The sequence below is a fragment of the Motacilla alba genome, chromosome 2 (assembly GCF_015832195.1).
Source record: "Motacilla alba alba isolate MOTALB_02 chromosome 2, Motacilla_alba_V1.0_pri, whole genome shotgun sequence".
Lineage (NCBI taxonomy): Eukaryota > Metazoa > Chordata > Aves > Passeriformes > Motacillidae > Motacilla > Motacilla alba.
In genome coordinates, this window is record NC_052017.1 from 131,709,448 (window position 1) to 131,723,255 (window position 13,808).

Consider the following 13,808-nt stretch of genomic DNA (forward strand, 5'->3'; position numbering starts at 1 on the left):
GAATGCAGGGGATGGCACCAAGCCTGTTCCGGCACATCCATTGCAAAGATGGTGGGAGCAAGCAGAGCTTGGTAGGGACCTGCCCAATGCATGACTGCTCAATTCCCTTCTGCTAAATTTGTTGAAAGACATCTGAAGATGACCTAAAAACTTATACTCTTTTACTGCAAAGATGACCTAGGATTTAAATAAGGCTTTAAATAACTTACACTCTTTGCAGTAAAAATTGCTAAACTATAATTATTTGAGGCAGTGCCAGGGAAGATCAGCAAATCAATATTAACTGGAATGTTAACAATATTTCCAGTGCCAGGTAAGAAAAGTATTTACACATCTGAGTAGCTACATCCCTAATCAGCAATACAGCTGAGCACATGCTTAAAATACTTAATCATACTTAAAGGTGCTTTGCTAGATACCAAAGAGAGTGCTCACATTCCCCCTCTGGTTAGTCAAGACCTTAATAGAGCCAGAAACAAATATATTTAGATCACACTCTGAGAACCAACCTCTGGAATAACTTGCTTAACAACTAGGTTCTGAGCAAAGAAAGTATAGTAATAGAGTGACTGAAGAAAGGATTCATGCTTCCTGTTCTCTGCCTTTTCCTGTCATCTAATAAAAACATGAGAGTCTTTAGGGAAGAAAAAGAATGTTACTTAACCATACCATGTAACAAAGTTAAGTAACAAAACATAACCATGTTTTGCAGAGATTTATGTCAAAAAATGCATTGTGATGGAATGAACTAAGCCACAACTTTATATAACATCTTAGTCAATCGAACTAGAAAGGAAAGACAGTTCACTAGAAACCTGGTGGAGCATGAATCTGCACTGAACATGCTTTGTCTCTGCAAGGTTTCAGTGTCTCTGATGGTGTTCCCAGAGCTGAGCGCACTTCTGCAACTTCAGCGAGGGCTGATCAAGAACTTCCCAATAAGAACTTCTGCAGAAATGGAGTGGGGAAACCATCCCTTACATGCTCCTGGGGCTCTCACTTCCAGAACCCTAGAATATGTGGCCTCTCAGTGCTCACAGAAAGAAAAATGTAGTATTTCTAGGATAGGAAGAGCTACTGAGAGAGACAAGGACAGAAGACAGCTGGAAGACGAGAAATGGAGTGATGACAAAGGATAATGTAGATGGGGGTTATCATATAGTAAAGTACATTAACTTCCACAACCTGCAAATAACATTTAATTTAGCATCATTTGCTTGTTTGTACAGCAAATTTAATTCCAGCTATCAAGTTACTCCATCTGCTCAAGTGCCAGAACTATGTGGATATGCAGCAGGTAGGTATAATCCTCCTCATGATTCATAGAGCTGCTAAAATGCTTTGGTGTAAGAGAACGTGGAGGAGTTTTATATTTCTTTAGGGTGACACAGGCAATGACACACAAAATATCTGCACGAATAGAGAGCTTTTAGATACTTCTTGTCTCCTGAATAACCACATGGAAGTTCATGCTCTCCACACACAATCCATGGAGAGATTCTCTGGATGAATGTGCCAGACTGCACAGACTATCTAGGGGCTCATTAGAAGAGAGGCAGTGCTGCCTGAACATCATCAAACCCTTCCTAAACCTGGTTTGCATGTCTCGGCATCTGGTGTTTCCTGTTCCAGTCCTGGAGCATGGAGCAACTTGCATGGCTGAACAACAGCCTGATGAGACCTTGGATGGCTCCATGCTGAGAAATTTGGTCACCTCTGCTTAGTAACCTTCCGAATTTCTGTAGTTAGGTCTCATTAGCTCAGGCCTGTGTTTGTGAACACAGTTGAGCACTACTGGCCAGTACTTGTCTGGTATGTGTGGTCTTGGCCAGCGGCAGGTGCAGGAGCAGTGGGAGGACAGTTCACACATCCTTGAGCTGCATTTCTGGAAGACAGCAGTAGTCTGAGCACCAAAGTCACCACAATGCTCCTCCTTCACTCAGTCATTTCCCTTTGTTCTCACCACAGCGTCCCTTTCCTCAGCAAATATTTCTGATTACTTCCCTTTCCTTCATTAAATTCAATTGCTGAACATCAGCTTCTAATATCAATTGCTTCCTCAGCTGTAGCCTCATCTACTGAGTGTCTGCACCAGTCATCTCCTGAGGATTCGGGCCTTTTGCAGGATGGTGGCAGCTGGGGTGTCAGCAAAGGTGGCAATGAAGGTAGCAACCAGAGTGGCAGCGAAGGTTGCAGCACAGGTGGCAGCGACAATGACAGTGAAGGTGGCAGCAAGGGTGTCAGTTAAGGTGTCGGTTAAGGTGTTGGTGAAGGTGTCAGTAAAGGTAGCAGTGAAGGTGGCAGTGACGGTAGCAGTGAAGGTAGCAGTGAAGGTAGCAGTGAAGGTGGCAGGGAAGGTGGCAGTGACGGTAGCAGTGAAGGTGGCAGTGAAGGTGGCAGTGAAGGTGGCAGTGAAGGTGGCAGTGAAATTGGCAGTGAAGGTAGCAGTGAAGGTGGCAGTGAAGGTAGGAATGAAGGTGGCAGGGAAGGTGGCAGTGACGGTAGCAGTGAAGGTGGCAGTGAAGGTGGCAGTGAAGGTGGCAGTGAAGGTGGCAGTGAAATTGGCAGTGAAGGTAGCAGTGAAGGTGGCAGCGCGGAGCCCTCACGCGTGGCAGAGGCCGAGGTGCGTTTGGAAACCATCCTCGAGATCGCTTCCAACGGCGGGACAGGCTCATGGCCCGACGCTCGAATGTCTGTAAATTGCCTTCAGAATTTATACAGCGCATTACAGAGATGTTTACGAAAAACCCCAGTGCCGAGTTAGTTTGAAGGGATTTTCACGCCGTCTTCCTCTGTGCTGCAGTCCCCGAGCCCTTCTCAGCCGGGGCTACCCCGGCTCGCGAGGCGCGCTGGGACAATACGGACGGCTCCGGGGCCGGGGCCGCACGGCCGGCTCACGGCTCCTCACTCTCCTCACGGCTCCTCACTGCCCCTCACAGTCCCGGCCGGGGCCCCGCCCGCCGCCACCGGCCCGCAGCCCCGCCGGGGCGGGAAGGTGCAGCCGCCCCGCCCCGCCCGCCAGACGCCACATCCTGCAGGTGCCGCGGGGCGGCCATCGCGGAGGGGCCGCCGCCGGTGAGTGCGGCGGGCAGCGGGTCAGGGCCCCGTCCCGTCCCGTCCCGTCTCGTTCCGGGGAGCAGCGCCTCCAACTCGGAGCGTTGCCGCGGGGCGGCCGCCGGGAGGCGGGTCCCGGTGAGGGGGCGGCGGGGGCGCGGCCCGGGCGTGGCGGGGATGCGGCGCCGGGGCCGCGCCCGGCGAGCCCCGGCTCTGGGCCGACTGCGCTGCCGAGCCCGCGGGCGCCGCTTCCCAGGGCGGGGCTGGGAACGGGGCGTTGGGAGCGGAGACGGCTCCGGGGCCCGGGCGGGAGCGGGGGACGAACGCGCCGCTCCCGGAGCGGGGCTGCGCCGAGCCGCGGCCCCGGCGGCGTGTGTGGGGTCGGGGAGGCGCCGCGGGGGCAGCCGGCCCGGCCGGAGCCGCCCTCTCGCCTGCAGGCCGGCCGGGAGGCCGAGCTCGGCCTTCGGACGGGTGGTCGCGGTCGGGTTGTTTCTGCTGTTCACTTCTCTGTCCCGTCTTTGCACGTACAGGCTCGAAGAAGAAGGGATTTAGTGAAGTCGCGCTCAGCTAAAATGGGACGATAGCTAAAGCAGCTCTGAGGAGTCTGATTGTGCGCCTTACTGCCTTGCGCTGGAGCTAGCAGAGGAAGATGCATGTTTTTATCCTTGTGCAACGCCGGTCTGTGTAACTACTGAACAGAGCGATGTGCTGAAGTTGGAGATCCTGACAAAATGGGAGCACTTGTGTTCTTTGCGACCTGCACTTTACTTCTAGCTCTGGTGCGAGGGCACAGCTTATTCACATGTGAGCCAATTACTATTTCCAGATGTTCAGGAATGCCTTACAATATGACTTTTTTCCCAAACCTTATGGGACACTATGATCAGGACACGGCTGCTCGCAAAATGGATGTAAGTTTCTCACCTCTCCCACCCCCCCTCTCCCCCCCAGTATGTAACAAATTTGTCATTAAGAAATTATTTGGGATACCTGTTGCACTGAATGACAAGACTTATAATGTTTAGTGAATAGATGTGTCTTCAAACAGAGTGTTCTAGAGCTTCTTGTAAAGCACTATATAAGGGAGCTACCGACTTCCTCCCTCCACCCTGCCTTGGATCCTGTATTAGAGTGGAAGAGGAATGGGTGTAGCACAGCAATGTGGCTATTCAGAGCATTTTGGCAGAGCTGATCACATACAGGTCAGGCACCTTACTGTTATCCAGAACAATTGTTGAAATTCTCAGGAGAAATAGTTTATGATATCCTGGCCTGCCTGAACTCAGTGCAAAAATCATACTTAGAAGATGCTCTTTGATCCTCTCTCACCTTACATCTGCTAAGGAAGATCACCTGAAGTTATTCTTAGCCGTATTCTCCATTGTGGCTTTTGCATTCTGTTGTCTTCTGAGTGGATGCTGAAACTTCTGACTGAAAGAGCAACTTTACTCTTTTAAACTGAAAATAAGCACTTTTCTTACCTGAAGTGACTGTGAGTGTGGCTCCCCTGAGAATATGCCACGTTGTGGAAAGGCTTTGCCTGTAGCAATACCTGTAAAGGGCGAGAGCCTCTCTGGGTGAGAGGCTTGTAAAACAAGTTTTAAACCTGTTTTAATAATGGCTTTTCAGTGGTAAGAGGAGGGGGAAAATCTTAACACAAGTCTTGAAAAGCTCAGTGTCTTGTGCTAGGCAGAGAGTGCCACAGAAATGAGGTGAATATTAAGTTTCTGCTTTAAAAAAAATTATGTGTGGTGTTGGAGGTAGTGCTACTAAAATCTTATTTGCATACTGTTTACTGAGCTTGGAGGAGGAGCTTGGTTCAGTTGCTGAAATATGTTTTTAGTGTTGCTTTGGATAATCACGATTCCCTGTTCGGCTGCCAGTTGCCCTCCTGAAATACGACAGGCTTTGGTCTCACGTTGGTTTTGTCAGCCTGGTGTAGATGTGTGGGAAATTCTGGTATCAAATGTTAAGCTATCTGTCTGCAGGCAACTGAATTTGCTGCAGATCTCTGACAAATTGAGGACTTTTTAGTCAGAAGGCAGGCTGTAGGCTTCAGCTGTGAGCTGTGCTTCTCTAGCCATCACTTCTCAGGAATGCTTCCTGCAGTGTCTGCCACTTTATCTCCTCAGGTACGCTGCTGCTTCTGACTCGGAGTGTGTTAACTGCAGCCGTTGAGCCAGCACTTGCCAGTATTTGTGCCTTCCAGTCATGCTGCTGTTAGGGCAGAGAGACCACAGAGCCGTTTTTATTAGGTTGCTATGACTGACTTTTCTCAACACTCAGTAACTTGTGCCCAGTGCATGTGCTGAGGGAGTTCCTCCTGGAAAATATTCATGGCTTGCCTTGCATATAGCTACCTCCCTTCTTGTATAGCTATTTCATTAAAAATTGTGTGGTAGTGAGAAGTTTTCTTGTTTTCTCTCTTTTTCCATCTTGTCACCCTTATAACCTGACTACTAGTGTTGGATTACTACTCAGCCAACTGGCTGGGTGGCTGCAGGGAACAACAGTGTCTATTAGGATTTAATTTGCCTACCCTCTTTGATTTGCTTCCTAGTCTCCTGTCATTCCCACTGCCTGGCCTCTAATTTGGTATTCCTAACTACTGTGGTGCTGTGCAGACATTTCTGAACTGCCTCTTATGTGGTGGTCTGCCTGCCTCTGTTGTGGTCCAGCAGTGATGATGGATTATTTGGTCAAAGTGAATTTTTAAGACAGCTGCTTTACAGGTGAAAGGGTCTTTTCTGCCATTCTGTATGAAGTTCATGTTGAATCCGCTGCTAGTGGTTAGATTTGGAATTAATATGGTAAAAGCTTATGGTGCTTCATTGCTGGGCCTTCTTTCTGAGAGGGACCAGTGTGTACCAGTGTCACATATTTTGATGTCATTCTTCATGTCGTTCAGTAATGGTGCCAGTTTGTCCATAGTTGATTGCAACAGAGAACCTTCTCAGGATTGTCAAAGGGTTCTGCTTTTCAGGGGGCTTTCAGTGTTGCAGCAGGGGAGGAGGAGTCACTCACTTCTGGAATAGTGTTTAATTTCAGTTTGCAGCCATAACAAGGCAGTGGATTAGGAGGTGGAGGAGACTTCTCTTGTTTTAAGAGCTTAAATTTTTTTGTAATTTTCAGTCCCAACTTCATACCAAAGAAAGAATTTTAATGACATGTTTTCACTCGATAGAAGTGCTTTCCTTTGATCCTCAGCAGGAATGCTTAAAGGCTTTATTTTTAAATTCTGTCTTGCTCTTCCCCCTCCCTTCCCCCTGCCTGTTCTCAAAATTGGGCATGAGATCTACATATTTGCATGTGAGGTCTCACAGGGTTTTGAGGTTGAGGCCTGCAGTATTTTGCTCCCTGTATCATAACTGACTTTTAGTAGGATCATGCAATCCTAAGGAGCAAGGTAGGGGCTTCTTCTAGAAATCAAAAATATTTTTTGCATAGAGCCCTAGTATTAATCGAGGTTTATGTTTCTATTCCCTCTAAGAATTTTTGGGGAGTGGTTACTCCCCAAAAGGACCAAGATTTGTCAAGGGGGCAAGTCTCACCTCAAGGTGAAGTTCACTCGCCAAAACAGTGGTAACTCACAATGCCCCGCTCTGAAGGCTCTTCAGGCGTGCTCTTCTGCAAGGGAGTGTTGTATAGCAAGAAGAGCTCTGCTGGGAATGTGTTAAATTGGTATTTCTGGATGGTGTCTTCATGGTAATCCTCCAGAAGAGGATGATGTGGAGCTACTGTCACACCTAGCGGTTGTCTTTGAGGAAAGCAGTTGATACATAGTTTTACAATTCTGCCTCATGTATCAGCTGTTCATAATGATGTGCTATAAACCAGAACGCTGAAGCACTAGAGCAGGAAGATTACTAACTCAGTCCTAGGGCCTCTGTTATGGATGTTCTGGCTAGTGAGGATAGTCCCTCTGGGATCTTGTTTTCTGCAATAAAAAATATGTAATTTCCAGTTGCTCCCTCCATTCACATATTTATTTTTTTAGTTTAAGTTTGAACTTTCAACTTGACAGACTGAGTTTTGGTTTCTTGAGTTTTACTTTATATTTGGATTTGTTTTGTTTACACAACAAATGGTGGCTTTAGGAAAGTAAAACCACATGGTTTTGTGGCGTGAAGTTTTGTGTATGTTTGCTGAACAGCTGCATGACTGTGGAATCTGATTATTTGCAGATGCCTGCCATCTCTGTATCTCAAAGCAGTTTATCAGTGACTGTTCTTGTTACTACTAGTTCACATTGGGAGGTGGAAGATCTAGGGTTTGTCTGATGAGGAAAATAAGTGGACACAACAGAAGATCTGGTTCATTGCAGCTGTACTTAAATAGGTGTAACTCCCCCTCGTGGTCATCCACAAAAACAGGTCACTTCTAATCCCAGAGTAATTCCTGCTTTAACTATCCTGGTATAGGTTGTCAAATGAAGGCATTATTCCGTCAAGGCAGAGAGTTACTGTGTTGTAACTTACATTCATATCTCTTAATCTGTTCTGGTGCAGTTCTGGAATGTGTCCACAGGAGACAAGCCCTTAAGACTTCCTGATGTGAGCAAGATCCAGGTCTGTAGAAGTACAAAGGGAAAAGCTTGCCAGTGAGCTTTTAGAGCAGACTATAGAAAACACTGGAAAATGTTGCACAGAGAACAATGAAGTACCTCAGAGAGACTGGAAAAATGATTCAGTAGCAAGTTTTCCATTCACTTCTGAGTTCATGGCCATGTGCCAGAATATGTGTGTGCATGTCTATGGAGGGTTAAATGCAGCTGTCTGCAGCAGTGGCAGAAATTGTGTGAGAACTGGGGTCAGTTTAAACAAAGCCATTTAGAGGGGGTTAAAAAGTACCTTCCAAAGTTTAATACTGAAGTTGCATGAGTTAAAATTTGTAATGTAATGGCTTCACTGGCTTCCACTAAATCCAAATTTACACTTAATTCAAAATTATGATACTTATAAAAACCTGCAAACCTGGTGTCTGCAAGCTTAAATTGGTACGTATGTGTGTATACACGCAGGAAGGAAAAAGCTGTCTACCACTGTAGGTTGGGAGTTTTGGGGAAATAAGTGCTGTTTTGTGAAAAGGTTATTACTGGGATAGCCTGCAAAGTAGCACAGGTGTGAATTTACTTAATCTCTAGAGACAGCCATCTTTGCTTCTCGCTTGTACGCCACGAGTGGTGCTTAGTGTAATACGTGAAACGCTAGTACTTGAAACTTGAAGCTTAAATCTCAGCATCTTTCAGGAAAACAGTCAGTATTCTTGATCTGCTTGGAGTTTTGTTTTGTCCCTGGTGCTGCCTCAGACCTTAAAATGGAGAAATGTGTGCAAATGTGTGGACATTGACCCAATGGAACAAATGCAAAGGAGCCTTTAATTCATATTTTGGTCATAACATTTTTGTTGTCTCTTTACCGTGGTACTAAAGAGCAGGGAAGGCTTTTGTAAAAAGTGGTAAATTTAAAACATCATGTGTTACTGTTTACAAACTAAGATAACTTTTCTAGCTTCTCAGAATGTAGTGGATATCACGAAAGATTGTGGTGATGAAACAGCTAAATTGATGCTTGTTAAATGGAAGTTGGCAGATGTCAAAGTATTTTTTATACATAGTTCATATAGATCGAAGGACATACAAGATAGTACAACCGACTTCTCTATTAGTTATGTCTCAAGAAATATGGATTAGTTGGACATGAGTAATTCTTTTGTGCATCACCATGGAAGTTGCAGAAAAGCATTGATTAAGGGTTTGAAAACAAGTGAATTATCTGTTTAATTTTGTAAAATAACGTAAAAATTTGGCATGTGTGTTCATTTTTTTGGTGTTCTCTTTCTCTCAGGTATTCCAAAGAAACATACATTGTGTTTAGTTCTGAGAGTGGCGCTTATAGCAGCATTCATAAACCATTTTTGCTGATTCCTATGGGTACAGTAAATTACAGCCACTAAAAAAGTGTTAGTTACCTGTAGTACTGAGGCCCTTCAATTGTGATTGGCTTGTGCAGATTGACTGAAAGCAGGCAGGCGAATCTGTGTAATCCCATTACCCTGGCTCTAAGCGTATCAGTCACCCACAAAATCTGCTGCTGCTTTCTCTGAGCAGCAGGACTTGCCCACTTGATAATGTGAATAGCACTGTCTTGCTCTTTGTTCTGCAAGGATGCTGTTTAGAATGCATGGGGGTCCAAAGTACTGCTTGCTTGGCGAAGAGATGGTGCTTGGGGTTCTGGGAGATGGTGTTGACAGTGTGATTCCAAGAGCCTCCTCTTTTTCCATCTTCAGAGGTTATGCCTACTCTAGCAAGTAATTTGGTGTTACAGGAGTGGATCACTAGGTGAAGTTGTCAGCATGCTTCTTGCCTGTCTGCTGCCTGAAACAGAGGAGTTCTACTCTGGGTTAGATTTTGGCCAGTCTCACTGTGCATGGGGTCTGAAGCTAGCCTATGGAAGGCTGTCTTGCAGATCTTTGTCAACAGCAGACTTCTGAGAAATACCGTGGTATCTTGTTGTTTGTCTCCTGCAGATGTCTGTCCCTTCTGCAGTGCCCTGGTTAATGTTCAAGTGTAGCTGCAAGCTGTTGGTGGTTTCTTCTCCTGCTGTGCAGCCTTGTCTCCAATTCCCTCTTCTCCACACTCAAATCTGCAATTACTGGCTAAATCAAGGCAGTGATGGACTTAGTCCTGTGGCTGTAGCCTACTCCTAGGGGACACCTGTGGATGAACGGAACAGCTTCCCTGAAACTATTTATATACAGAACGAAAACAGTAACAGAGCTACTTACTGAGTTTGTAACTTCTTTGCCTTCACTGATAGAAGGCAGTTAGGGCCTGGGAGCTGAGCTGTCTCCTTGGAGTTGGGGAGAGTCAGCAGTGGGTACGAACCTTTGAGACACAGGTACAATTTCCATATTGCCTTAGAGTTTTTGTGGAAATGGCTGCTGCCCATTGGAACCTTGTGAACTTCACCTGCTCATTAGATTAGGTAGGATAGGTGATGTGGTGGCCATGATTTTGAAGGCCATCTTCACATATCTTTCTTTGAATAGTAGGCAAGTAGGACAAAATTGTATATTGTTGTGTCCTGGTGGTCCATGCTGTTTGCCCTCTGCTGTCCGTGACCTGTCAAACTGCATGGGATCGACAACTGGGTAACAACTCACACCCAGTGCATTGGCCCACAGCAGCTCTGGCAACAGCAACTGGATTGTCTTGAAGGATTTGGTGAACCAAGGTACATTGTGGGACATCTTTGCAAGGCTCTTGATGTTTGTCATCTACAAATCTAGCCTAAAAATGGTACAGGATCCTGATGTTTTTCTGGAGCAAGCTTTGTGGTGTTCAGGTGTGAGATGCTCTTTGCCCACAGTGCTGCATGGGTCAGGAGGCTGGATGGAGCTCGGGCCCTTTTTGTGTGCTGGTGGAGGTGGAATGCAGACTTAGTTTTCCATTTGCAGGATGGATGTTCAGGGTGACAACTTGGCTACAAGATGTTACCTATGCCTTCATTGATAAAGACCATGAAAATAACCACATTGGATGGAGAATGTGGTCAAATGTCCATGGTTTCTTTTCTAGTTTGACAGTGGACTGATTAAAGCTGACAATTTCTAAAACTACTATTGTGTCATCTCTTTAGTTCTTCACTGTATTCCAGAGGAGGGGGTGGGAGTAGCTGCACTGCAAAGTTTGCTGCCTTTTTCTCTCTCTCAGTGCTGACTGTTGATTCACCAGCCCTTAGGGGCAAACCTAGTTCCTTTGTCACATGGTTGCCTTTTTGGGTCCTTTCTGTGTATTTGTGTGCATCTGTGATTGCTGTAACACATTGGTAATTTGCCTGCCAGAATAAAAGATGCATATGTCTGCCCTCTTCTTCTGAGCTATGTAGTGTAGACGAGTGGAGACTTGCTAGATTTCTGCTTAGCTATTGGGAGAGGTGTGCAGGGGGTGTGTAAGAGCTGCCTGTGTAAGTAGCTACTGTATATGGGGGGAGAGAGGCCTGGATGATCAGTCTTTGTAGGACAGTAAAGGTGTCCTCTTACTGAAAATACCTCTCCTCTAGACAAGAGCTATCTGAGAGGGGAAAAAATAATCCACCTTTCCTGTACTTAAATTTCTGGTAGATCAAGTTATTTCAGAGAATAACCACATCCTTCCAAGTCTGGCTCACACTGTATTCCCCAGAGGGCCTGCATAATCAGATTTCTTTAGACTCAGTAGCTACTGCCACAAAACACTTAGTGGCCAAACTCTCCTCACAGTTGTCGGGCATACAAAACTAACAGCATTACTTTTCTGGAGAGGGACTGTACCCATCCAGCTTCATGGTGACCTAGCAATACCTGTTTGCTAGGATGCCATGTCCCAGCTGCATACTGTTTCACATGAGCTAATGCTCTTGCGAGGAAGCTACAAGGTGCACCATTCTAAGAATCCAGTTGCCTGGAGGGTCTCGCTCGGGAGCTACAAACAGGACATTAAATGTCAAAGGTTAACATGGTCCTAAATGTCAAAGGTTAACATGGTCCTAAATCGTAACATGACAGAGAGAAAGAAAAGGTGGCCTTAAGTTTTTAGAACAGTAGAAATAGGGAGGATAATAAAAGGGGGATGTCACCAAGATGAGCACTGTGGGCTAACAATAAGGAAACAGTGTCTAATGCAGGCAGTCAAAACTGGGAGTGTCTCAATGTATGACCAACTGGAAGCAGTGAAAGCAGAAGACAGAGGTAATGATTGCAGATACTGAGGTAGGTGACTGCAGCTTTGTGGGCTTCAGCTTGGTTAAATGACTTGTGCATGCCTGACTGACATCTCCTACATCATAACAAAGTTGGTTTTTTTAAGACTACTAAAGTTTTCATTTAAGACTGCTTAAAATTGCATGAAGTAGATAAGAAAGAAATGGTGCAGGTTTACTGCTCTGGTAACTTGGGCAGTGCTGTTGTGCTGAAGTTTGTCTCCACACTCACAGAGAGAGAGGGAAGCATAAATCTGCATGACTTTTGGAACCAGAGCAGTAATAACTTCTGCTGGAATTTCTTAGAAATGGGGGGCTTTTTCAAAGATAAGACTGTCTATCAACAGTATTACACGCAGTCCTTTACATTGAATGCTGCACAACAAGAAGTTTAGCGATAAATCCATGTACTCCTGTAACACACGGCAAATACAAGGAGAATTTAAGATTTGAGATTCTTGTGCTACTACAGTCCAGATGTAATGAAGCTCTGTCTAGACTTCAGATGTCTCAGGGTCTGCAGTTAACTTATAGTTGTCTGTCTTTTATGCTGTCTAGTTTACACAAAACCTAAACCAGATACAATGTATAACTGAAAATCTTTGTAAAAATAGTTCAGTTCTGTACCACTTGGGAAAAAGTTCTCATATTTGTTAAGGACTGTAAATTGCAGAGGCTGGAATATCTGTAATTTAGGTCAAGCTATAATTTAGGTTAGAACAGAAAAATGCAGTGGATTTTGGTCATAAGCTATTTTGAAAAGTATTTGAAATACTTGTACTTTGTTTCAGATAGTGAGATGTAGTGTTCCTGTTTATATTGTTTATAACCTTTGCTGTAGTTAAAAAATACAGGTATGAATGTTTTTTTATTTTGCATATGAAAATACTTAAAGAGAAAATATGGACTTTAGTTTTATTACAGAAAGAAATTCTGTTGCTAGATCCCTGCATGGGCCATTCTGTTGAGTTGGACTTGGTCCTAGTGAGTCCCTTCCAACTCTTGCAGCTCTGTATAGTTAGTACAAAACCATTCAGAGTGTATAAAAGTAAAGAAGCAGAATAGCCTGCTTTATCCTTCTGTGTCTGTGTCCGTTTACAGTGTCAATGGCAACCTTAGTGCCAAGGTGTGGTATTGGAGTAGTTTTTATGGAGTTTGTCTTACATTTTTTTGAAAGTGCATGAGTGCCTTGCTGTCCTATTGACCTTTGAAAACATTCCCTCATGTGCTTTATCCTTGCCCTGGTAGGATTTTTTGATTAATATTCCCATAACCTTTGAATAGCTAATCTGAAAGTTCAGACCAGAATGTACATGCAGGCACATAAATGTATGTGTGTATAATATATATGTATGTATGTGTATTGCATGTGTTGGGGGAGTGATGGTGAAGAGTTTGCAGTCTCGTTCTTGCTGCAGATACATTGAACACGTGGCTGCTGAGCGATTGGGCTCCCTGAGCGATCGCACAGCCCGGCAGCTGAACTCTTGCCTGGACGGGTGATGAAGCTCAGTCCCACCGAGCCCGCCCCCACGGGCACCTGGCTGCCGGCTTCACGGCACAGGGGTTTTTAGGATCAGCTGCTACCCTTTGCCCTCTGTAGGGGTGACGGAGTAGGACGGCTGGAGATGAGAGATCTCTGAAGCCGGGTCGTGGATCTTGCGGTTTATTGCAAAGGGCCTGGGTGCAGGGGCCCTGCTTGGAGCTGCCAGCCGCAGCTCCGAGCAGGCCGGAGAGAAGTAAAGAGAGTGGTGAAGAGAGAGAAGGCAAGAGCATGGTAAAGAGGATGAGAGAGTAAAAGAGAGGATCAGAAAGCAAGGTTCCTGATACAATACAATAAATCTTCTGTGTTGAATATTCTAATTCTCACTAACTAATCTAATACATGATACAAATCCCATAGCATTTACATACAGCCTATAAGAATCATTACATTACCATACTGTGTTACATTTTAAACCCTAAAAACTACTCTTTGGACCTCTTCTGCCAAGCTGGTAGGGTCTGCTCTGA

At 45.3% G+C, this 13,808-nt stretch overlaps 1 protein-coding gene across 1 annotated transcript in view; it reads left to right on the forward strand.

Moving 5' to 3' along the window:
- Window positions 1-3,584: 3,584 nt before the first annotated feature.
- Window positions 3,585-13,808, forward strand: part of FZD6 (frizzled class receptor 6) — a 29,077-nt gene continuing 18,853 nt past the window's right edge. The window contains exon 1 of the mRNA XM_038128689.1: window positions 3,585-3,965. Coding sequence (XP_037984617.1) covers window positions 3,786-3,965 — 180 coding nt within the window. The 5' untranslated portion in view covers window positions 3,585-3,785. The remainder of the gene's footprint in view (window positions 3,966-13,808) is intronic.